We start from the raw sequence: 25,725 nt of genomic DNA on the forward strand, positions 1-25,725 counted from the left end.
GCGCCAAACCAGATACCCTGACCAGAGTATAACAGTCCCCAGGCACTGCCTTTCTTTTAGTCCCCCGTGGCGCAATTAGATGGTGGAACAGTGTCTGAAACCCCTTCCCCCTTTAACCTCCGGTGTTGGGATTGGGGAGATCTGCGTCCGGCAACGGTTCTAACTTTCCGAAACTGACATTCTGACATCCACTGCCACTTCTTGCAACTATAGGACAGGTGTATGGAAGGTGGGAAAGCAAGCACAGTTTGAGTTTTTCTCCCACTGTCCATTGTGGCCATTTAGAACAGCTATAAATACACACTGTTCAGAAGTCACTAACTACTGTAGATCTCGTTGGGCATACCTCTACGATTAGGCATGATATCAACATTCGTGGATAGCTGAACACCTGCCTGCCACTTCTTTTTTCATGTTAATGAATTTCAAATGGTATGTTTCATTGGAAGGATGTTGGATATTGGAGCAACATCCCTCCAACATCCAACATCTCTCCAATGAAGAGTATGGAGTACTGAATTATTCATACAAACTACGAGAATGTCTCCTGAGCCTCAGCTAGTGAGGAAGCCATAATGTTTAAATGTAAGGGCAAGAGCTTCTCTTGTACCTCTGGCATGGGTAAAGGTATAGCATGTAATTGAGTTCAAATGTCTCTGGTTTTATTCAAATCATCAAAACTTGGCTTGGTGAGGGTTTGCAGCACCAATGACATGACGTCCCTGCATCCGTCCACCCATTAACAACTCAGTTCTTTGCTTGAGGTAAGTGATGGTATTGCTAATGGGATTGGAATAAAAAACATTCATCATTAAATGGTCTAAATATTACACCTCATATACCTGTGTTGTACCCCCCCCCCAAATTAAGACCAAGAGGGGACACACATTAATATATTCACACACCAACAACCGCACACAGATTGAGTTAGTTCAGCCACATGCCCCGAGGCTGCTATCTGTCACCTGTGAGTTGACCCCTGACCTTTGACATCAGCATAGACTCCCAGGGGTCAATTTGCTTTAACTCCTCCAGAAATTCCCCCCCCCCACTCGCCTTATAAGGAAATGTGTTGAGGCTTATTAACGCACCCGTACACACACACACTTACTTGCAAATAGCAGGGAAACACTCCTGCAATCCTTTCTTCTTCACCAGAGAACCTTCAATACAGTACATGATGATATCCATCACCTGAACAAGAAGAAGAAGAGGAGGAGATGAGGAGGAGGTGGTGGTGATTCTCTGGTTGTGTTTTGTAAAATGAATTCAACATTTTCCAGAGATGTTGATGCAATATAATCTATGATATGAAATGTTTCTTTACCTCGACGAGCAGATCCACGACGTCTCCGGGCATCTTCTCTATCAGGATGTCGATCACTCGCAGGATCTCAGTCTTGGCTCTGGCCAGAGTGGTGGTGTGAACGTTCTGCTGCGACTGAGAGTTGGCCTGGGCCGCGTTGAACCGATGAACCTGGAAGACCAAATATATATATATGTACTACTTGTTATAATTGGAGGAAGAATATATATATAATAATATATATCTTCCAATGATATTACACAAAGAGAGAAATACTATTAGATGAGTAACTTGCTTCTTAAATAGGGTGTGTTTCAGGTAAATTTGTTATTTTAAAGTACTGATATAAAAGTGTGTTTTTTGATACCTTACCTTGAGGAATGTAAACATATTTCATACATACATATATCATTCTCAAAACTTTCTGTCAATAACAGAAAAAAGTACTGACGTTTGATATCCAGACCTTCCTGCCAGACCATCTAAATCAATTCTGTCTCACCTCTCTAGCGATGGTGGTGATGAAAGCGGGCGGCCGGGCGGTGGCAATAAGAGAGATGGCGTGGCGGGCTGAGCGAGCCGAATCTGCTGGGGGGTTGAGTGGCAAACCCATGGTAATACTGTAGAGAGAGAGAGAGATAAAGAGACAGAGTGGTAGAGAGACTTATTCAAATGAACAATAAAAAAAATATAAAAAAATAAAATACATACACAAACAGATTATATATTCTTTAATTTAATTTGAGACAAACCAACATCAAAAGCACAAAATTGTTCCTTTATCAGTTGGAATATTAAATAATAGCTTAAAATAAGTAGAGGTAGTTTGCGATTGGGTGTTTCCGTTCTGGCTCTACTATAGGCCTTGTAAAAACTTTAACAGACTGATGCCTTCGTGTATATATTTTTTTCTGCACTGTACACTGCACTATTTGTATTATTTTGCTTTGTATTGTGCCTTTGTATATTCAATGTCTTACTTGTGCTGGTGTTGTGCCCATATTTGTTGATGGGTCTAACGTTGCAGAGTGGAGAGAAGGGTGATGTATCAAAGGTATCAAAACATATACTGAGATCCTGAGTCCCCAAAAAGATGGGTTCTTGAAAATATATATCTTTAAAAACATTTAATAAATGGATCGTTCCACTTTCGTAAAAAGGCTCAGTGACTTCCTGAAACAGCTGGATAGCTTAGCTCTCAGCAAATGTTCCTCCAGCCTTAGTGAAAAGCAGAGGTAGTAGAAAGTAAGTGAGTTTAGAGCCCTAAAAAAGTCATTGTGCAACCTTCACTAAATGAAATACCATTTAAAATGTTTAAAGAGAAACAACACATTTACAGAAAAAAATGAATATGTTTTAAATGAATACGAATCTTGTTTTATTATGACACAATTATAATAATTTATCACTTAAAGTTTTGCATGTTGCCATCCACTTTTTGGCTTTACATCTGGTTATCATCATCATCATCGCTAAACTAAGGTGTCATCTGTTGTCTGTCCAATCTGCTCAAACACATCTTGCCCTCGTGCTTGTGCATCCTGATTGGCTGCTGCTGGATTGAGTCAAAGTTGAAAGGAATATGAGTGAATTCTGCACACTTTTTTTAAATGTATTTTTTTAACATCAACTTAAGTTTAAGTAAAAGACGAGATGCAGGAGGAGTAACACCTCTGGAAAATAGTGCATTTTGTTGGGGACTATTTTCAGCAGCTGATTAATACACATTATAGATGCTCTAGTGAGTAATTCGGGCAGCAGGATGGTGTGTGTGTGATTGACACATTAAATACAGTGTGTGTGTTCATGGTGATGAAAGAACATTGTGCAACAGTGTGGTTGATTGATGTGTTTTTAATAGTTTTTTGGTCATGTCATTTGTTGACAATGAGAAAAACACACAAAAAATATATATATATAAACCAAGAGCGGATGAAAAAAAAAAGACATTTCAAACAGACAATTTTTAGAGAGAGGAAGAAACCCGGATTAAAAGGGAGAAAAGTGGCAGAGAGCGAGAGAGAGCGAGAGAGATCAAGCCTTACTAATATATGGAGTGAAGAGATTAGCGGGCAGCTTATAATGTCAAGGCCGAGTCAATGGGAGCCATTCACCAGACGAAGGCATAATGGACTCCCACAATGCAACAGGAATAAGACACACACACACACCCTAACAGCTGGCCACACACCCCTCTGTGTGTGTGTGTATGTGTGTGACAGAGAGGGAAAGAGAGAGAGAGACAGAGAGTGGGCGAGGGAGGCCACCTTGTTAACAAATGACTCTGGGGAGAGAGAGAGAGAGAGAGAGAGAGAGAGAGAGAGAGAGAGAGAGAGAGAGAGAGAGAGAGAGAGAGAGAGAGAGAGAGAGAGAGAGGGAGTGATGGGTGGACGGACGGCCGAGCAGCGCGATTCATCTCCTCTGATTACAGATCACAGCTACGGATCTTGTAATTAATACCGGTAATATATTGGCAGTATATCAGGGATATTGAAATGTTTAATTTCATTTGGAGAGGTGGCTGTAATTGGAAACAGTCATGATGTTGATATAAGGCAGCAGGAGTGCGGGGAGCTAATTGTGCCGAGAACCGCCGAGGTTAATAACCCACGTTTAGAACATGTAATGAAATAATCTGGGTTATCGTTACACACACACACACACACACACACACACACACACACACACACACACACACACACACACACACACACACACACAGACACACACACACACACACACACACACACACACACACACACACACACGAGTGTCATTGTCCTGATTCAGTCTACAATGTGAAGTTTAACCCTTACATACTGTTCATATTCCTTTATAATTAGTGTGAAGGAATATTTCATTTATGTTTTCTTTAGATTTTGAAACTTTTATAGTAAAGAAACATTCACAATTACACTATATTATATATGATATGTTCTATAAAATGAGAATATAACAGCCATAATTATTTCTGTTTAGTGAAAGTGAAGGATGCATCAACATTTGAATGGCAGGTTTAACGATAACCTTTAACACCCTTTATTTGCAAAAATGTATACCAGATGCACATCATTTTAAAATGTGTTCATTTTTGGACATACTGGGCCACTATAGGAAAAGTCATACAATTTCAGGTTTCGAGAATGTAGTTTAGATCGTTTTTAATTTCTTAATTGTCAGAATGAGTCAAATTTGACCCTAACAGTATGTAAGGGTTAAAGTGAAAAACTGGACATTCTCACAAGATCGTCACACAAAAAGAAGCTAGATCCATAATGATGTTTTTTTGTTGTTGTTTTTTTTTTAGGTTTTTTTTTTACACTTAATCACTTAATAAATAACCAATCATCAAAAGTGTCATCATTCATTTTCAGTGGACTGATGGATAGCAACTAAAATTTTCCACATAATAATTAGTTGAACTTAAACTAGAACTAACTAAACCGAGTTCAGACTGAAACTTACACTACAGCTGACAACAAACTCACACACACACTCACATGCAGCGTTCAGAGTGTGTGTGTGAACCTGGCAACATGACTGCATTCACAGCCAATATCACACCGACATTATCCAGTCAATACGATGTCTCACACACACACACACACACACACACACACACACACACACACACACACACACACACACACACACAGGCACACGGGCACACGCAGCGAGGACTTGAGGTATTGATTTTTGTGTGTGAGGGAGGAGTGAATAAGCTCAGTCACATGATGAGAGTTGCTGCTGCTGCCACAAACCCAGACTGTGTGTATATGACTGACTGACTGACTGGTTTAGGATCAGACTCGGTTTACTCAGTGAGTGTCAGACTGAGTAACTGTGTAGTTTACTAGCAGACTAACACACTTGTTCTATGACTGACTCAGTGACTGGTTGACTTACAGACTACTTTACAGGTCTTGATGATAGTTTGTTTGACTGACTGGTTTACTGAGTGACTGATCGGGTTACTGATTGCTTTAGGAGCTAGCTGATGTCCTGATTGGCTTACAAATGAACATAATGACTGAGTCACTTATAGACTAACTGGTTGGATGGTAGGTTTCTTGGCTGACAGGTTTTCTGAATGTGATGCTGATTTGTTTACTGGATGCTTTACTAGTTGTCTGCTTTACAAACTGATTTACTAAGTGACTGATTTGGGAATTGACTTCTATCTCCTGCGTCATACAGTCTGTGGTATATACTGTAGTGGGCACTGTGGACTAATCTACAGCAAACACACAGGAGGGTTAATGCTATCAGTCTGATGGTTCTTATTTAAATGTTGCTACTGAACTGCTTCTGTAAACATGTTGAAGAATATCTGAATATCGGTGTGTTTTGGAAAGAGGAGGAAGAGGAAGTGATTGAACCGGATTGAACGAGATCATCGATGAGGATCTGTGCCTGGTTGGTACAGCCACCAATCACGGTGTTCCACATTTTGGGACACACTCACCAGCTGCAATGCGAGAGTTTTTGAAGCCCTGTGTGTGAAACATGTTAGGCCTTTCAGACTAACTCAATGGCCGACTGACTGGCTGGTTACTTGTCTGACTGGTACTCTCATTGAGTGACTTACTGGTTGATTAGTTAATGGATTTTGGCATAGATTTACTGGTTGGGCAAATGGATGGTTTACTTGACTGACATGTTCCACTAGGGCAGAGGTCACTCATAGGCGCACTGCGGACCTGTAACTGATGAAATATTGAAGATTGTTACATTTTGTTAGAGCATTTCTATTTTAACAGGCGCAGCTTCTCCAGCTATTACGGTAAAAGTGGAGCGGCCCTCGGAAACTCGCAGACCACTGTGCATAGTCAATCTTCTCACGTGACACTAATCAGCCAATCAAATCTGTGCATTCATACATGCGGAGAGACTGGACTGTCAGTGAGATACGCACGGAGAAAATAGTTCATATGTGTTGAGATGTTTTGTTATAAAGTTATTAGATGTGAAATTAACTTCATGGTTTTAGTTTAAGTTAAGTTTAAAAGTAAAAAGGGATTCTTTTTGATTTTTCTAAAACTAAGCACTTTACTTAAGAAGCACAATTAAAAGCTTTCTGTAATGCACTTTATTTTGAAATGCCATCCTTATTTGATATAAGAAAATAAAATGTATTTATCTTATTCTTTTTTATTCTTATTTTATTTATTTGAATCCCACATGTTCAGTGTAAATACTAATAAATGAATTCTACTGGTACTACTGTACTCGTGTATATGTTGATTTATATTAGTTGAGTTTTATGTGAAAAGCTCATGAAAAGTGATAATATGTAACATGGATGTTGTTAAGAAAATAAATGCAGTATATGTGAATCTACTGGAAAAAACGGAATAAATCTCATGGAAGCTTTACTGGCTGACTTAATAACACAGCAGCTAATTAACTGATTCATTAAATACATGGTTTACTGACTGATTACCAGCTCACAGACATCTGCATATTTACAATTGACCGATGTTAATTTCAGCTTCCATCTTTATTTTCTCTCATTATTAAATTACATTTTTCTCACACCGTAAACTCCCTTTCCAACAGGTCTGAATGCAACTGAGTAAAAGAAACAGACACACACACGCACACACATACACACACACAAACACACACAGATCAACACTAGTTTTTTACTGAGAATTGACTTGTAGTTTTCTAATCATTGGTTGTGTGTGATAAATCCTCCTGTTGTGCTCATGAGTAAACATCCATGATGACAACAACATGTTCTTATCTCTGCACGACACACAAACACAAACACACACAAACGAAACATTCAGTTACCTCTGCAGGACAGATGCAATTTCTTCAAAAGCACATATGGACAAAAACAGAGTAAAGAGATGTATTTATCCCTGCATGACAAATAAATACTGTTTTCTCCAACCTTCTCTCACACACACATTTAAAGATGCATTTATCTCTGCAGCAGCAGCAGCAGCGACTACAAACACATCACACACTGATCGGATGAGAGTCCACAAAAGGACGTTTGATGATGTTATACTCTGATATAGATTTACTGATGGAGTTTTAAAGTTTTTTAAAGTTTCACAAGTCTTTGTTCAACAATCCTACAGTTCTATTACTTACATGTGGTAGCGAGCTTATTTTATTGATGTGGGAACAACAGAAGACATGTTTTATCCACATTTAAATTTGCACTTTAAAATATGAGTTCTGCCTGAACTTGGAAAAACTGCTTTTAGCTTTAGCAAACCTGACCCGTAGAACAAACTGCAGCCACTTATTAAAATAAACTTATACCTTTTTGGCCATTTTAAAAATGTGATCTTAAACATTCCAACAATTACTTTTAATTGTTTTGTATAATTATATTTCATTTTATTTTATCTATTTATTTATTTTTTGGCTGTTGTTTTCCTTTTTTCTGTCTTTGTTATTGTCTCAATGTCGTTGTAAATGAGGGTCACCCCCAATGATATCTGGAGTATAAATAAAGGGTACTATATAATATCTATCTTTTACAGTAAAGCACTTTTATCATTCAGAAACATAAATATAGGGTTAAATCTTCTCTTTTTGAGAAGATTTAATTGTCTTATTTACAAGGATTTATGGTTTATTAAACTGGTTTTCCATTTGGTTGTACTTTTGTGAGATGATAATTAAGTAACTCATTTAACAGTGATCTTAAGATGGCGTAACAAGATGTTTCATCTCTCTCTGTGCATGTTTTTAAGCTGCTCTAGTCTTTATATTAATGTGATGGCATTCAGCTCAGAGTTGGAAGTGATACAGAAATGTTAGTAAGCCCAACAGAGTCAGGTTGCTATCATGACCTTTATGTAGTGAGTCAGGTGTTTAGTCAGCCATGTGATCAGCAGGTAGAACTGCCAATACATTTACCTTTAAAGATGTCTAAAAGGGGCTTTTGTCTCTAAGAAAGAAAGAGTGCTTTGAACCCACACACACAAGTTGTCCTAGGTCAGTTTTGGGGACATTACATAGACTTGCATTCATTTCCTTGAACTGAATCCTTCTCAGTTTCTTCCCAATTGGTGACACAGCTTTTGTCCCCAGTTGGATGAGCCATCCCCAATTAACTGGTCTTTAGTCTGAAATGTGTCCCTGAAAGTAGCCTATGACACCCACACACACACACACACATATAAATACACACAGAGCAGAGCCGGTGAAGGTGATTTGTCTTTTTGTTCCATCTTGTGTGTCTAAAAGTATAAAAGTGTGTGTGTGAGTCTTCTACACCGGGAGCTCAAACCTCAAATCTCTGCCTATTGAAAAGGGATTAACACACACACACACACACACACACACACACACACACACACACACACACACACACACACACACACACACACACACACACACACACACACACACACACACACACACACACACACACACACACACACACACACACACACACAGCTCTGCGAGGAGTGTATTGACGACTGGTTGGGTGCATCAGGGACAAAGAGCCTCGCTGCAAGTCAGCTGCATGGAAATGCACCCACTGTGTGTGTGTGTGTGTGTGTGTGTGTGTGTGTGTGTGTGTGTGTGTGTGTGTGTGTGTGTGTGTGTGTGTGTGTGTGTGTGTGTGTGTGCACTCTCTTGTAGCCAGTCATGCATTCAGCTCTTCAGATTTTGCCTCTTTCTTTCTCTTTCTACAGTAGAAATTGACCAGTGAAGGAATACAGAGTGTGTGTGTGTGTGTGTGTGTGTGTGTGTGTGTGTGTGTGTGTGTGTGTGTGTGTGTGTGTGTGTGTGTGTCTGTGTGTGTGTGTGTGTGTGTGGTTATGAATGTATTATCTTTATGTGTAATTGTAACATACTGACATGATTATATATATTCTTTAGACAAACATTTAAGACAGCAGTACTATTACCTTTACTGCTTCAATAATAACATTAACAATAATACGGCTGCTGATATTAATGATAGAATCTGATCAAAATGCCAGAGGACAAAATCAGACCCATTCATCTTGATTTTAGTACATTCTGGAGTTTACATTGAAACAATTTGATGCCACAAAAATTCATAATGTAAGACACTGTTGTCTCCAGATGGCTGAATTGGATTAAATTTACAGGGTACTGTTGTAGATTGTCTTCTTTCTTTGACCACTGGACTGTTTGTGCAGCCTGTTTATTCACCACAAACAGTCAGTGTAGACATTCTGTAACTTAAATCATCTGACTTATCTCCACTGACCTTTAGCCTTCTGCTATCTTACGTCATTTTCCAGACTCTTTCATATGTTTAATGCTCCGAGTTAGAATATTTTATTTCTGAGATCTGTTTAATGTTACATCTTGTTTTATTGCTCTCTTCACTTTCTATCCTACTAAAAATTCATTGGGCTAAAATTGAATTGTGTTGAATTCTCTCTTCCACACATACACACACACACACACACAGTGGCAGCAGACATATCTATACTCATTTAACCAGACTGGCCCTGCTCGAGTTTCAACCTTAATAGGATCAACTCATGTAGACCAGTTAGATTTCAGCAGGGAGGAACACACACACACACACACACACACACACACACACACACACACACACACACACACACACACACACACACACACACACACACACACACACACACACACACACACACACACACACACACACACACACACACACACACACACACAAAGATGCCTCTGAATGACTTTCTCTTTTGTGATCTCTGACCTTTACTTGTACGAAAGCTGTTTTAACTTTACCACAACCTCGCTATGATTGTATTGTATTGTATGGAGTCAGCCGCGACCTTTGACCTCTTCTCTGCTGGTTGTGAGGTTGACGGGTTGACGGTGCAGGAAGTGAAGCTGTGACTCTGTTGCTGTCGACGCATGCGGTCAATCGCTGTCTGGATCAGCTCAGAAAGTGACACTGCATTAGCTGTCACAGTCGGACCGATGTCAAATGATTTCATAATATAAACCGACCTGAACTCTGAAATCCTCTCATTCACTGCACACTATAGAACTGTAGAGGATTGTAAAATGTGTCAGCTGACTAAATTCAACCCCATACCTACTGTTCAGGGTCAAATGTGACCCATTTTTACATTTGAGAGCTGTAGAAACACCCTATACACGTTTCTTTTAGCTGAACTTTTCCTAATGTGATCCACAGTTTACACACAGTCAGAAAGAGGCGTATCCTTAACTACTCAGTTTATACAAGGACAAATCACAAGGCCAGTGTTTCCCAAACTGGGGGTCTGGACCCTTCAAAAGATCCCAAAATAAATCTGAAGAGTAAAAAAAACTTAAAGATTTTTCTCTTTTGTTCAATTTTAAACTTATATCTTAGAGCTGGAATTCTGATGACAACCTCACTACTAATGTTGTAGATAGACAATTTTATGCTTCGCTGCTTGTGGGGCAAAAAAAAAAAAAAACAGACAAACACACACATGCACACAGACAAAGGACTCACATGTCAGAGCAACGCAGACATCATTACATCATCATAATTTCCTGCAATCAGATTATAGCCTGGCTTCCATAACTCAGTGTGTCGGCTCTATAGTGCCTGAGTGTTTCTATGTATGAATGTATGTATGTGGGTGTGTGTGTGTGTGTGTGTGTGTGTGTGAGTGCATATATTTGTATTTACAAGCAGGCTGTTGTCTGTACTCTGGAATCTAAGAGGGAAGACTGAACAGTCACACAGACACAAACACAAACAACGAATCAACCAATCGTAGGACTGACCTGAACCAGACTGTATTCATGTCTTTCTGTTTCACTTATACCTCTATGTAAGCTGTGTCTTTGTGTGTGTTTGTGTGTGTGTGTGTGTGTGTGCGTACTGTGTGAGTTGCTTTGGGTCAAGTCCAAGTCAAGTATTTCAGGTCTCTCAATGACCATTAAAAAGATAAGACATTTTAACATTTACCTTTCACAGCTGTTTACAGTGTTTCTTTCAATGTTCTTTCAATGTTTAGGCCTCACAATTAAATATTCATACTGTGTGACCATACAAGACCTGTCTGACAGTTTTGCTAATATTTTTATGGTTTAAAAAGAATCTAATGTTTGTGCTTTCAATTCTTTCAACATAAGTCTCAAGTCCTTGAGATCAAATCCAAGTCAAGTTTCTTATCAGTCCAGAGGTGTCAAAGTGAGTCTGAAGCTAAATCTGAAGTCCAGTTCTTTTTGTGTTATTGTAAAGACAGCTTGTTAACATCTGCCTTTTTTACTTCTTACTTCACCTCTTATTTTTTTTATTTATATACACTCAAGTATGGATGTCATTTAAAAGTATCTCTAATTTATCTATGAAAGTAACATCAGTGTGTGTGCACCCATGGACTCACTTGGCCAGCTGCTTCTCGGCATCTGCGCAGAGCTCCAGCAGTCCCATGAGCACCGCCGACACGTCCATGTACGGCTCCCAGACGGTGAAGCCTCGGCCAATCAGATCGATGGCGGTGCGGCGGATTGTGCTGTGGGGCGGCAGCTTGGGGCTGGGGGGCTGCAGCAGCAGGAAGGTCAGCGCCTTACCTGCAAACAGTAGAAACATAAGAGTCAGGACAGAGTAGAGTAACAGGGGTTATCTGAGGAATGACAGGAGCCTGATGTCATCTTGTGTTTCAGTCAGTGTTTGGTTTGTCTACTGTAGAAAACACAGATGTACAACATAGAAGAGGACCCGCTCCCTATGTAGATCTAAAGGGCTCATTCTAAGCTAACGAAATCACAATGATTCTCACTTTTATGGGATACTTATGAATATTCTATTCTATTTGCATGCCACTAAATTCTACACACTGCACCTTTAATCTGCTCTTATTTTGTAATTTCTATCTCTTGCAATATTGCTGAGTCTCAAAAACATTTATCTGAAATTAAAATGTTCAGATCAATTCAAACATATGCTTATAAATACAAATATTTATATTTTCTTTTTTTTGTTAGTCGAACCAATTTTTTAAAACGAGGTTTAGGTAAAAAATGAATCAACTTTTGTGCTACACGCATTCGCCTATACACACACACACACACACACTCTCGGAGGATAAAGAGAGTGAGCAGGATGGAGGTCAGTTCATAGCTGACCTGACATTTGAGCCAGTCTCTGTGGGGACGCGCTGACCATTAAGACTCCAGAAAATATCCACCCCACCCCCTCAATAACAACCCCCCGGCCTCCCAGGTGTCTGTCTGTCTGTCTGTCTTTCACTGCCTGTCTCACCCACTGCAGCCTGAGGACCAGAGCTTTTAGCAGATTTCTTCACAAGTGCTTCACAAAGATAAAGTCAGAGGGAAATCTGAACTGAGAGAGAGGCTGGTTTCATATCTGGTATCTGCTTTTCTAAAACATTTGGAAATATTAACAAAGTATCAGGCACTTTAATATTCTGTCACACATCTATTCCCATAACTAGACAAAACAAGATAATCTACAGCCACTGCCGGTATCTCTCAGTTATTCCAGTGGCTCTTTAATTTTCCTTTTACATGGAGGGGTCGTGCATTAACTGATCATTTATTTATGAAATCTCAGTGATGTACATATAGAATATTCTGGACTGTGACTGTGAGGTTGTAAATCTGTCAACGGTCATAACAGGAAGACTCTACATTAACATGAAGAAGGCCTTTTTTTTCTTCTACTGTCTGAGTCCACTCAAGGATCAATACAGTTCATTGTATTTTCACTTGAAATGTAAATGCTAAACAGTCATAATATAGATAAAGATATAATACAGATCATTTACTTTAAGTATTTATAATCCTGCGGTTGCTCTAAAGGTCTTCCAGTCTCCAGACACACGCGGCTAATCTCATCATCTGTATCTCCTGGCATTTCATCATCAGCCCGCCTTAAATGGCAAACCCCCCATCCTTATTGGTTTATATCTACACACACACAGTTTATATATGGGGCAATGAAAAATATAGCTGGAGGCTAACCGCGTTAGCATCTCTTGGTATGACCCTTATAATTAGGGCATGACCGATACTGGATTTTAGGGGGAAAATGCTGATACCAATATCGATATATATATTGGCCGATAATGTTTGATGTACATAATAAGATATGATAAGATAGAACGATTTTATTTGTTATTCAGATGATAAACTTTAGAGTGCATAACCAAACATAATTTGGTAGCAATGGCTCAGAATAGTGCAGAATATTAAAAAAAACGTACTGATATAAAAAATAATAAAACGGGGGAAAATAAAACAAAACAAAACTGATGTATATATAAAAAGATATATACAAATAAATAAATATAGATATATATATATTGCACATTTGCATACGTATAATTGCATAGCAGTAGTCTGTAAACTTATACAGTCCACATTTATTTGCAATGATCTTTCATATTTGGTTATCAAACACTTTAGATAAAGATATGTTATGGCAGCTGGATATTATTACAGTTTAACAATAAGCTTTATTTTATGAAATAGAATCAGTGCACTGAAACAGTAACACCACCAGTAATTTAATAATTATAATTAGCTATAAATTAAAAAAACAAACAAACATGCATATTAAACTAGAATTAAGAAAAAGGATCAAATATAAATAAAATGCTGCCTTTATAACTTAAAAAAAGATTGCCACATATCAGACAACATATGTGATAGGTGAATATCGGCTGACTGATATATGGGTCAATGACGTATAAGGATTTTCAACAACTCAATTTTAAATAATAAAAACAAGCATATCTAATGCAGTAGTTCAAACATTCAGAATGTTGTGTACCTGACAATTCATATTACAATTTGAAAGTGATTTTAGTGGGTTTTTCAAGATTAATTGGCACTGGCCTGAAAAAAAAGTCATTTGGTGCGACCATGATTCATCTCCAAATGTCTTATATAAATAAAAGACCATCATTTACAAAGATTTAAAAAAAAAAATGCAAATACTTTGTTTCCAAACACTTTATATTACTGAAAACTTGTAAAAAAAAAGATGTGAAGCGTGTTAAGTAAATTAATTTATTTCAAGATGAATCGTGGTCGCACCACATGACTCTTTTTAAAGGCCAGTGCCAATTAATCTTGAAAAACCCACTAAAATCACTTAATTTCAAATGTATAATATGGAGCTTCAGGTACACAACATTCTGAATGTTTGAACTACTGCATTAGATATGCTTGTTTTTATTATTCTACAATTGAGTTGTTCTAAATCCTTATACGTCATTGACCCATATTGGTCGGGCTCTAGTTATAATATATACCGGCTTGTGCTACGTCCTAACAAGCAACATAGGTTGTAGGTGATGGACAGTAGCACTAGTGTAACCCTCTGTGTTTGTAAAGAGACTCAGTATCAAACATGCAGATCAGGTGTGTAGTTAGCGTGTTGTTGCTGAGTGTGTGTAGTTGTATGTGATAGGGCAGTGAACCTTGACCCTCAGCCGGTGATCAAAATAGGCAAACAAACATTGGTGAGAACTCAAATCAATCATGTTTTTGTTACATGCATCGATATGCATACAAGCAGTGGACTATAAATATCAGCAGGGGATGTAGGGTTGAATGAACTTTGACCTCCAGTTAGGGATCATTACAAATTATCATGAACAGCATCAGAAATCTATTTTACTCTGTTACGCTATTCCTATGGTTTCTACACACACTCCTCTTCAAAGAGATCAGGTGTTTGATTCTCAGTAGTGGGAATTTGTGTTTTCCACAGCTGCTTTGGCAAAATCCTTGAATCATCATTCTCAACACATCTATTCACATTTCCACACGACGGTATTTGCCTTTCCTGTTGCTTTCACATTACAGTGTGTCAGTAGAACTATCTTAAGTTGAGCCAATGGGGCTTTGAGACAGTCATCAACAATCTCTGCATGAATTTTCTTGTATTTCGACAGCAGATATTGAATGATGTCTATCCTGAAAAGTTCCAAAAAAACTTTGGAATATCACTGAAAGTTACATGAACTTTAATTTGAGTATTTTTTTCTTTTAAATAACTGATAAACACAAGATAATCACTTTAAATAGAGAACATACAGCCCAGCCTAAAAGTAATCATGTTGTAGAGATTTACATCTAGTTGGAACCAATAGGTTTGAGGTTGAGATTGAAAGTGTAGGGATGTCAGAAAGTATTGCAAGATGTTGTACAACATATGGAAAATATAGCTTTCTAACTTTACTGTCCTTATAATCCTGATGGGAAATCAACTACAGCTCCCGAGACCAACGATTAGTTTCACATCAACTGATAATCAATACGTAAACTGGATGGATGACTGTGTGGGAGGATTTGGGAGGAGGGTGTATAATTTGGGGGTCATGGGGCAAAAGGTAACCAGTGAAAATCAAACCCCTTAAGTTGTGAATATGTATGTGTGTGCTCTTCACACATTGAACCAGCGGATCGCCACCAACATAGAATGATCTTCAGAGGTCAGGAGGTCAAAGTTCATCGCCGTGAGCAGTGACAGTGACTGTGGGTGGTCAGGTGTGTGTTTGTAATGAACCTGATGGAGGTTTAATTTGACAGCCACATTTGCGCTTGGACGCCTCAATTATTTTATTCCGGCGGACAATTAAAGATGGCCGTTAACAATCAGCGCTGTAATTGGCTGGATAGAGGCTCAAATTTACAGCCCCCCCCCCCTTCTACTCAGAGAGCAGGAAGTGAGAGAGGTCTGGACTCAGGTCCATTTCTCACAGCGGACATCTTTGTTTAAAGGCAAGCCCGGCCCAAATGAACCAATACCTATTGACAAAGCATCAGCCTGCTATAATGGGCTGTTAGTTAGAGCAGTAAACATGTCACATTAACACAGAGAGGGTAATTAAAGCAGGAGGATGAGGGGGAGGTGGGAGGAAGGTAGGAAGACAAGAAGGAAGAAAGGAAGGAAGGCAGGAAAGAAGGAGTAGAGAGTGTGAAATAGTGACAGATCGGTGGCGTCTAAAGTTTACCAGGCCGAGTCGACCACTAACAGGCTTTCTACTTTCTTTCCTCCATCTGCCCCCCTTTTCTTTCTCTTTCTCTCTCTCCCTCTTCCTCTGATTGAGCTTAAATGAGAGGTGAAGGTAAATCAATGTTGGGGACTTGGTTAGTGGTTGAGAGCCGGTTCAGACTGGCTGCAGAGAGACAGGGAGAGAAAGAAACAAAAAAACAATGCAAAAAATGGGTAGAAGGAGAGCTGGTTCATTTGAGAAAGACAGAAAGAAAGAGGGAGAGAGAGGTGGCTGCTGCGAGTACATCTACACGTTAAATATATCATTAGAAAACAATAAAAGGATTATTTTGTCTACAACCACTGCATACATTAACAGTCTCTGAGGAGCAAGCTACCACTGACTGGCAGCTAACAAGCTAGCTTGTTTGGCTGCCTATTGTTGTAGTATTGTTTCCTGGCTAACTAGCATGTTTGCAAGTAGCTCACCAGCTAAAGCAAATAGGTACTACATCACCAACTTCCAAGTCCAAGATGCGGCTAATAATGAAAACAAGTTACTTAGCATTCATAAGCTTATTCTGCTAATCAATGGTTAGCCCAATCATAAAATATGATGTTGAGGCTGCTAGGACTTAGCGAACAATTAGCTAAAAATATTGCTAAGCAAATACTGATACTATCCCTAAAAGGTTGCTGAGCACTAAAACTTTACATTAATAAACTTCAAATAAGTAAATCATGTAAAATACTTGCTAACATAAAAAAGCATTAATTCATACACATATTTCTTGAAAAACGTTTAACTTGTAAAAATTATAGTTGTCATTACGCAGCTAATTTAGTCATTACGAGGAAATTGGTTACTTTAAAATCGTCTGCTGTTGAGCTCATCTCACATACTGACAAAAGCACTGCTGATAAAGTGCTCAGGATGTGAATACCTTAAATCCATACCTTAATATTGTTTTGATATTGTATTGATTTTATGAAAAAAAAAACAAGTCTTGGTTTGACTGGTAGTATAATGAAAAAACTGAGATTTGTTGGTCTGAACCACTGCAGAGTTTTATAGTTTCCATCACCTGCTTTTCTACAATACTAAATATAACTCAATTTCCAATCAGCTCTCATGAATGTTTTAAAATGCCACCGTTCACAGTGAATGGGCCTCTGAAGAGACTCGAGGTATTTTGACATTTACCGTGAGCATTACTGTCCAGAGACTGTACACTGATGTACAGCTTGTCTCTTTTATGCTCTCCAACCGCATCCTCACTTCCCTCCGTCGCCATCTGTCCTTCCTTCCATCCCTCCGTCCTAAACCTCAATCTCCCCCCCTCTCGATTCCCCCCCCCGCCCCCCTCCTCTCCATATGAAAACATCAATCTATACTCTGCTGTATAGACTACTCTACCCTCCCTCCCTCTCTCTCCGGGTGGACAGCTCTCATTCATCACGGACGCAGCGCTGTATGCCAACAACACCGATCTATCTTTCAATTTCATAACAGAGAGGAGTGGAGAGGCGGGAGATGGAGCCTTGAATGGAGCAAGAAAACAACAGCAGGCTGAATTGAGAGCAGGAAAACAAGCTGAGTGAAAGGAAGAGAGGAATAAAACTAAGGAAGGAAACAGACGACAAAGAAAGAGAGCAGAAAGCAAGAAAAAAATGTCCTCCGCCACATGCTTTTTACAGTTGTTTGTAACAGTCTGCTCGAGCTTTTTTATTAGGCAATAACAGGTTTTACAGGGTTTACACAGTCTGTGAGGTCAGTTAACGGAGCGGGATGCTCTGGAGTCAGGGTGGGATTTTTAAGGAGTAGCTTCCTCAGATCATTGTTCAAATGCCTAGACATGACCTATGTTTATGTTTAAATGACAAAAACTAACTGCCATGTTAATTATGATTGTTGTGGAGAATGGAGGCATGGATCAACAAAATCTGATTTTGTCTGGCTGTGTCCAAAATAACTCCCTATTTACTATATAGTGCCTGAAGGCAGGGTGTAGGAGCCAAAATGTATGTGCTTGTGTTTAGGTATTTTTTTAGACTGTATGCATTGCGTCACCTGTGTTGATTGACACATGGGTGTGGTTTCATCTTATTTTACCAGTTCACTTGGGTGGTGGTGGGAGTTTAGAGTTTTATTTTCTGTTGACCCTCGTCATTGTCACCATATTATCACATCGGTTAATATTCAATAATTTGAGTGCAACAGCTGTCTTTTTTTGTTTTTTAAATTCATAAACATTATTAAACTTCATCTGGACTTCAGCGTGGCTTTTTGTGGACGCATCACAGATACAAGCCTACTAATTCATTCAGCTAGCTTTTTTTTTGAGAGTAGTCATACAAAGAGTGTGTAAATATAGCCACTATGTAGAGCCCTCAAATATTCCACAAAGGAATGAAAAAAAAGTAGTGTCCACGGCATGTACACTAATGTCTGCTAACAATCCTACAATGTAATGGTCCTTATGTAAAACAACTGTCTCGTAACTCTCCAGCTGATGATGACGACACAAAATGATGATGATTAGTAAGTGTCCGAAATCTTGGTTGGTCGCTCACTATTGAGCGAACTAATTATTGTCTATTATAAAGGGAGTAGTGAATGAATGAATGAATAAGAGAGTGATTTTGTTAACAAGGGAGACCGCTGTGTGCATGCATGTGGGTGATTGTCCAAGGCAGCACCTATGTGTTTTTTAGCCAGAGCCCTCTATGTTGGTAACCCAGCTGCATTGACAGGTCATATGGGTCACTGTCCAGGTGAACACCTGACAGTGTAGCATCACCTCTAATGACTGTATTCTGTCCTCCTTCTCTGAGACTGTCAAACTCTCTTGGCTGCTTCACATTTTAGTCCCTGGCTGCTTTAACAAGACACTTTGTAGCGTGTAACTTCTTGTCAAACCATTCCCTCTGTATTTCTGTCTTCTTATGGTTGTGCTCTGTGATGACAAGACGTTGACAGCTGTAGTATTATTTTCTCTCTTTCAGGTCCTTTTTTTATCACTAGTAACACTGCTACTGTTATGTTTTCATCTGCTGACAACTGACAGCATGGCTTCAACCTTCGACGCGTAGAGTTCTTTTTAGTCTCGGGTTAAATTATTGTGAATGTAACAGGCAGCCTTATATGCAAGTGATGATCTCTGTATTTCAACAAGTGTAAAATAACAATTTACAATAAACTCACACATTCAAGAGGGTTTGCAGAATTGGACTTGGAACACTGGTATGAGCAAACCTCACAGAAAAATGTCATTTTTATTATAAATATAGAAATGTGTTGTGTACAAGTGATGTAAGCATTACTGTTTTTGTTTGCAATAAAACTCCACAGGGTATATTTAAAACTAAGCCCCTCGGTCTAGGTGAGATATTCATCATTTGCTGATTTCAAAGAGAAGAAATGTACATGCTTATGTTTTAAGACTGTATTTTTTGTTTGATAGATGATCAAGGTGATGAGTATTATGATTTATCGGTTTATCGGTTATTGGTTTATATAAAATTTGATAAAGAAAGAAACAACACCGAAAGCATCAACTAAGTTTATTTGGGGGAAAGGCTTAACTTGAATATTCAATGAGCATTCTTGTATGACTGCTTCATGTTATTTAAGGACTTTGAAAAGTTATGTTTATTGTGTTAAATGAAAGTAAAAGGTTTGTTATCATACTGCTACAGGTATCCAAGTGTCCAAATGATAGCCAGACTAAAGATTTTAAAGGGGTGGAGCTCTACTCAAGGGAATCAATTAAATCTTGAGTTGTTTTCATCTGATGATGTGGGCTTGGGGTTTTCTGGGGTTTCTCTGCGTGTGTGTGTGTGTGTGTGTGTGTGTGTGTGTGTGTGTGTGTGTGTGTGTGTGTGTATGCGTGTCTCTAGTGAGTCCGCACAGGTGAGCTGACCGCTGTGTACAGGTCCAACTAAAAAGCACCACGCTCCACAGCCTATCAGTGAGACTACAGGCTCTGTCACTGGGCGGATGCCCCCAGAGGCACCCAATCAGAGCTCAGGAGCAGCAGGACGGAAGAGCAGCTCTGCTTAGTGCAAGTTTGATGCCCACCAAGGTCCAACGCTGCAGGCACAGCATGGCACAGGCTGGGCTCACTCGCTCTGTGTCTGTGTGTGTGTAAAAGTCAGTGCCAAGCTCCTTAAGGTGTCAAGCTTGGTGGGTGAAAATCAATTCCATCTCTCTCTCTCACCTCTAATCCAACATTGAAGTTTGTACTTTCTCAGTTGTGCAGTTCCGAGTTTTGAAAAAAAAAAAAAAAAAAAAACACGGTTTGGGACCCCATGTTTAAAACCACACAAGTCCAGAGAGGCTGCACATATAATGTATGTACATGTCCATGATATGATGATGTAGGTTTAGTAAATGTAGGCCAATTTTTAGACAATTAAAGCAGGAATGACAGGAAACGTGGAAATGGATGTATTATGGATGTGTAACCTTTCCTATTTTACTGTTTGACTATTTATTTTATTCTATTGTTTTGTGTGATTTGTACTTGAACTTCCTTCGGGATTAATAATATATTTCTTATTCTTATTAGACAAACCAAGATGTCTCATGACTGTACTTACATGTGTGTCTGGCCAGTGAATAGTTGGATCCTCCGCTGGTCAGCCCGAAGCCCTCGGGCGCCTGTCCGCCGGCTCGGGCCCTCACCGAACCCTTCGGCGGTTCGATCTCAGCGCCGAACTCGGCCCCGATGACCCCCAGCAGCACGATGGCGGTGGCCTGTTTGCGGCGCTCCTCGTACGAGTTGGAGATCTTCTTGGCGTTTGGTGGAAGGTTGGAGAGACAGCCTGGTGGAAAGACAGAGAGAGAAGTTAACACCAGCTGAGGAACATCAGATGAGGAATCCTTAAATCTCGGGAAAAAATAGAAAAGGACAGACACAGCAGGATGTTTCTGTTTTGATTGATTGATTGTAAGTTTAGCTAACCGGAGTGTTTCCTGACCAATCAGACTTTTTTGGATGATGTCACCTTTTTCCCAGATCTTCAGTAGTAGCTACTGAGCTGTGAGTTAAGACCAATTTGTCAAACTATAGTTTCGAATATAAAAAAGAACTTTCAGGCATGGTGATTAAACATTCTTATGCATAATTTGCTTCGAATGACATCAAAGTGAAATTGAATTATTCCAAATTTTGACCAAATCATTTTAACTCCAGGTCAAACTGGTAATACCAAGGTCAAATTTGACCTTTCGAAATGTTTGTCAGGAGGGACCTTTAAGCTTATCCAGCACCCCACAGCACCTGCAGATCCCTAATACGGACAGATTAACCGGCTGTGGGTCCCGGAGCAAAGATTTGATTTTGAGCCCCTGATACCCCCACCCCAAAATTTTATTGCACACCACATGAGCACAATAGAAACTAATGTGATCTTCTCTAAACAAATGACCAAAACCAAGTGACATGCAATGAACAAGGTCTAATGTTGGTCTAAACACCGCCTCACAGTATAATTATTCAATTATAGCATTATACAGCATTGTACAATATAATATCATACAGTACAGTACTTATATAACATGGTTAATGATTGAGGGTCAGTTATATATTTCACATATTTTGAACTAACAATACTATTTGAATTTTTGCCTCCTGCAAATATCAAACATCACTGAAAAATCACATTCGAACTTTACCAAAATACAAACGTGCACAACTTTAAAAGAAATCAGATTTATACTGTAAACTCTGCTTGGTTTGATATGACTTAAATTCAATTTTCATTTATTTTTGTACATCTATTTACTTTTTCTGACACTGAAAAGCGAGAATGTAGGAGACCATTTTTTCCTCCTTTTTAATTTCTTTCTTTTTCTTCCTTTTCATGGTGAAAGGTGTTGAAAAAAAAAAAAAAAAAAAAAGAACACCAGCAGGCCTTTGAGGCTCCAGCAAGCCGATAACAACTGAACAGGCACACTTCTATTGTCCTGGTATTAACCATTACACACACACACACTCACACTCTCAGGCACACGTCTCATTGTCCGGCTAAAAAGCCTTTAGTCACAGTGCAAACACACACACACACATCCACACACACACGGTCATGTTCTCAGACCTCTGGAAGGATTTTGGACACTTGCAACTAGAGACCCTTTTGTTAGGTGATGTGATGTGGTGTGTGTGTGTGTGTGTGTGTGTGTATCTATAAATGTGTGTGTGTGGGCGTGTCTGTCCATTGTATTCACCAAGACGACCCCAAAATAACCTCTCTTTTGTGTGTAACAGGGTCTTCACAGTAGGGAACTGCTGCAGCCCAGAGAGGAATACATGGGTGTGTGTGTGGGACAGAAAACTGTGTGTGTGCTCATGTGCGTGTGTCTATATGAGTATCACAGCAGGAGATGAGAGCTCCTTGCACACTTTGGATCAAAGGCCCAATGAGGACTACATAAATACACACACACACACACACACACTTTCCCACTGCCTATAACCTCTGATTTCTATTTCTTATTTTCTCGCTCTCTGGATGAGCGAGCACAAACACTGTTATGGATTTGTATTGCAGGGGGAGCAAGTGCTCACTAACCACACCTACACACACACACACACACACACACACACACACACACACACACACACACACACACACACACACACACACACACACACACACACACACACACACACACACACACACACACACACACACACACACACACACACACACAGTGTCTGTGAGAAGGAGGTGGTGAGCGGGCACACTGGGTGTGATGAACACAGAGGGAGAGAGGTGATCACTGCTGTGTCTACTTCCTGTTGATCTTCATGGAGTTTTCTCTTGACATATGTTGGATAAGTTTATGTCCTGTGATCCTCAGTGAGGCGAGTGATCACTGCAACCTACAGAATGACAACTCACAGGGTAAAAGGAGACTCTGATCGGTCTGTTAACAGGCTTCAGGAAAGTTACAAACTAGAGTGTGTACTCGTGTTAAACAACTGGAATGAAACACTGCTGAAAATATCGTAAAATCCTATTAAAAGGTCAGCATTACTTCAGCAGGGTGTCATGCAGCATACAGTAGTGCAGGCACGTCGCTTCACCTGAAGTAAACAACATTTTCCCTGATGAAGAAACTATTAGACTCCAGCGAAATACGATATTATACTTTAACACAACAGCAGCCTGTTGCACCATCTATGTGTTAGTCTGAATTCAGTGGAATTAGTCTCAGGCAGAGAATCTTATAGTTAAGATTAAATGGTGATGGTTAAGTATACTCATAAAGACAGGTTTTATGTCATCACTTAATGTTTTATTTACATTAGTCTGTGCACCAGAGTCTCTGTGGGTTCTATGTTTCACCTGGCTGCAAGACAAATCTCCCTTTGGGGACAAGAAAGTTAAAGTTGTAAATGGAAATAACCGCTCACAAGTCAGTCCTCTATTATACTGACAGCTTTAGTAAAATGACTTGTTCTAATTAGAGAAAAGGAACCCTGACCCAAGACAAATGCAATCAGATATACATATGTGAAATCAAGTATACATATGTGCAATCAGGTATATATATGTGGCAAAGACATTTGGATTCAATCCAGATACAGGAGGATCGACACCCCACGGTTGTGAGCAACACTACAGCCTCTGGAGAGAATCCCCTCAAATCAAACATGTTTGATATTTGCTACGTAGCCTCAGATTTCTGTCGCTGTGGACAATGACATTTCAGCATTCAGCAGTGCATGAAATCTGCTGTGTGGCCACTACTCGATTGTTACTCGGAGTTTTATCTCCGTTTTATTTATTTATATAGAAAGAAACCACAATTAAACACAAATCAAGGAAAGCTGTTCTGCTTTAGTTTTGCTCTCCTTTCTCTCTCTCCCTCACTATTTTCTCGGGCTTTTTTTTTCTAAAGAGATAGGGCGGATATTTTTTATTAATGTGTCTTGGGAGGATAAATAGAGAGAGAAACCGAAACATGCGTGATTTGTGCTCAGAGAGGTGAAACCGCAAACGGACTGCATCTTATAATGAGAGACCCCACGTCTTAACTGTCTCCCAAGAGTGCATACTGATGAAGTGTGAGGAGAGCAATTTTGCCTGTTAGGTGAGCCACAGATTGTGAGGAATCAACCCCCGAATGGGAGACAGCTTCACAGTTTACACTTTTTGTAAGCAGCTGTGAGTCAATTCCTTAATAACTGTACTGTAGTGTTCCCATTACAGTCATTTTAAATAAGTGACAGCACGTCATTAGAGAAAAAAAAATGCATATATACATTTAAAATTTTGTGTTGTATTGTATATTGATTGCATTGTAAAATTTTGTCCACTGTGTGTTTGTAGTCCATTTTTCAGACCCCAGGAGCCCCCTCCCCCCCATATTTCCATACTATATCCTGGTGCATTTTATAATGAGATTGCTAAAGGCCAGCTGTCATTTGGAAGAAGGCCCGGCGGCCGGCTCTGATAAATGGATTACAGAAGGCATCCATCCCCCGGGCCAGACTGGGCCAGTAGATAACAGAATTAGAGATAGACTCCCAACCAGAATCACTAAAAAGTTCAGATTTGCAGAGAAAAGGGAGGAAAGTAAGGAAAGGGAGAGGCAGACGGAAAGACGGAGGGGGGTATCTGTAGGTTTCGGGGGACAAAATCGAGACACTTCGAGATCTTTTAGGTAAACATCTGGTTCCAGTAGGCTGCACAGTTGACTGACAGTTGTTATCAATGTGAAGGCTTTACCTTAATAGTATATGAACCCAGTGTGAAAAGGTTGCTCATCTTCCTTTTCCACTAAGCTCTGGTTCCAAACATCACTCGTTTTTTGTTTGTGTTAAATCACTACTTTCAGTCCAATATTTCTGTTAATTCATCAGTCATGTTATAGAAATTATGGAATACTGGCTACAGTTGAGAAGTTTGTGTTTCACAGTGTTGTTGAAGAACTTCAGTCCTGCAGTGATTCTTAATCAGTAATAGTGATTACAGATGTGCATCATTAGCTGCAGTAAAGCAGTGAGTCTCTAGGCTCTCTCAAGTTGAGGTAATAAATGACAATGGCTGTGTGTAATCATAAAAATTGATTGCAGAAGTAACAGAGAAATCCTACATTATTGTTGTTCTCTATGCTTTGAAAGCTTTGTATCAGTGTAGCTTAGCCTGTGGTAACCTGAGCAGATGGTACCTTCCAGGTGAGGCTGAGACTGGTCATTGGTCAAGTGTGATGGACAAAGTAAGAGAGTCGGAGGCTCTGGTGGTTTATTTCTTTTCTTAAGTTATTTTTGTTGAATTTACCAGGTTCCTTTTTGTTTTATTAATATTTTTGCTGAGAGAACATCACCTTTTTTGCACATACTCCTGCCAACTGATCCGCTTCCTCAACATCCCATTTAACATTTTCAGTGCCCTGTATATTGGTCTTGGTACAACACCAAATTTTGGGAGACACAGGCGGACAGAACTACCAAATGCGCAGCCTCGGTAGTATATTATT

The 25,725-nt window shown here is 39.4% G+C and overlaps 1 protein-coding gene across 2 annotated transcripts in view; it reads right to left on the bottom strand.

Moving 5' to 3' along the window:
* The window catches only part of LOC133994917 (WD repeat-containing protein 7), a 107,501-nt gene that overhangs the window by 13,497 nt on the left and 68,279 nt on the right, over positions 1–25,725 (bottom strand). For both annotated transcript variants that reach the window (XM_062434155.1, XM_062434154.1), the window contains exons 23-27: positions 20,835–21,059; positions 11,650–11,836; positions 1,809–1,926; positions 1,328–1,477; positions 1,112–1,194 (exon numbers count right to left, since the gene is read on the bottom strand). In XM_062434155.1, coding sequence (XP_062290139.1) covers positions 1,112–1,194; positions 1,328–1,477; positions 1,809–1,926; positions 11,650–11,836; positions 20,835–21,059 — 763 coding nt within the window. The remainder of the gene's footprint in view (positions 1–1,111; positions 1,195–1,327; positions 1,478–1,808; positions 1,927–11,649; positions 11,837–20,834; positions 21,060–25,725) is intronic.

Source organism: Scomber scombrus, chromosome 15 (assembly GCF_963691925.1).
Source record: "Scomber scombrus chromosome 15, fScoSco1.1, whole genome shotgun sequence".
Taxonomy (NCBI): domain Eukaryota; kingdom Metazoa; phylum Chordata; class Actinopteri; order Scombriformes; family Scombridae; genus Scomber; species Scomber scombrus.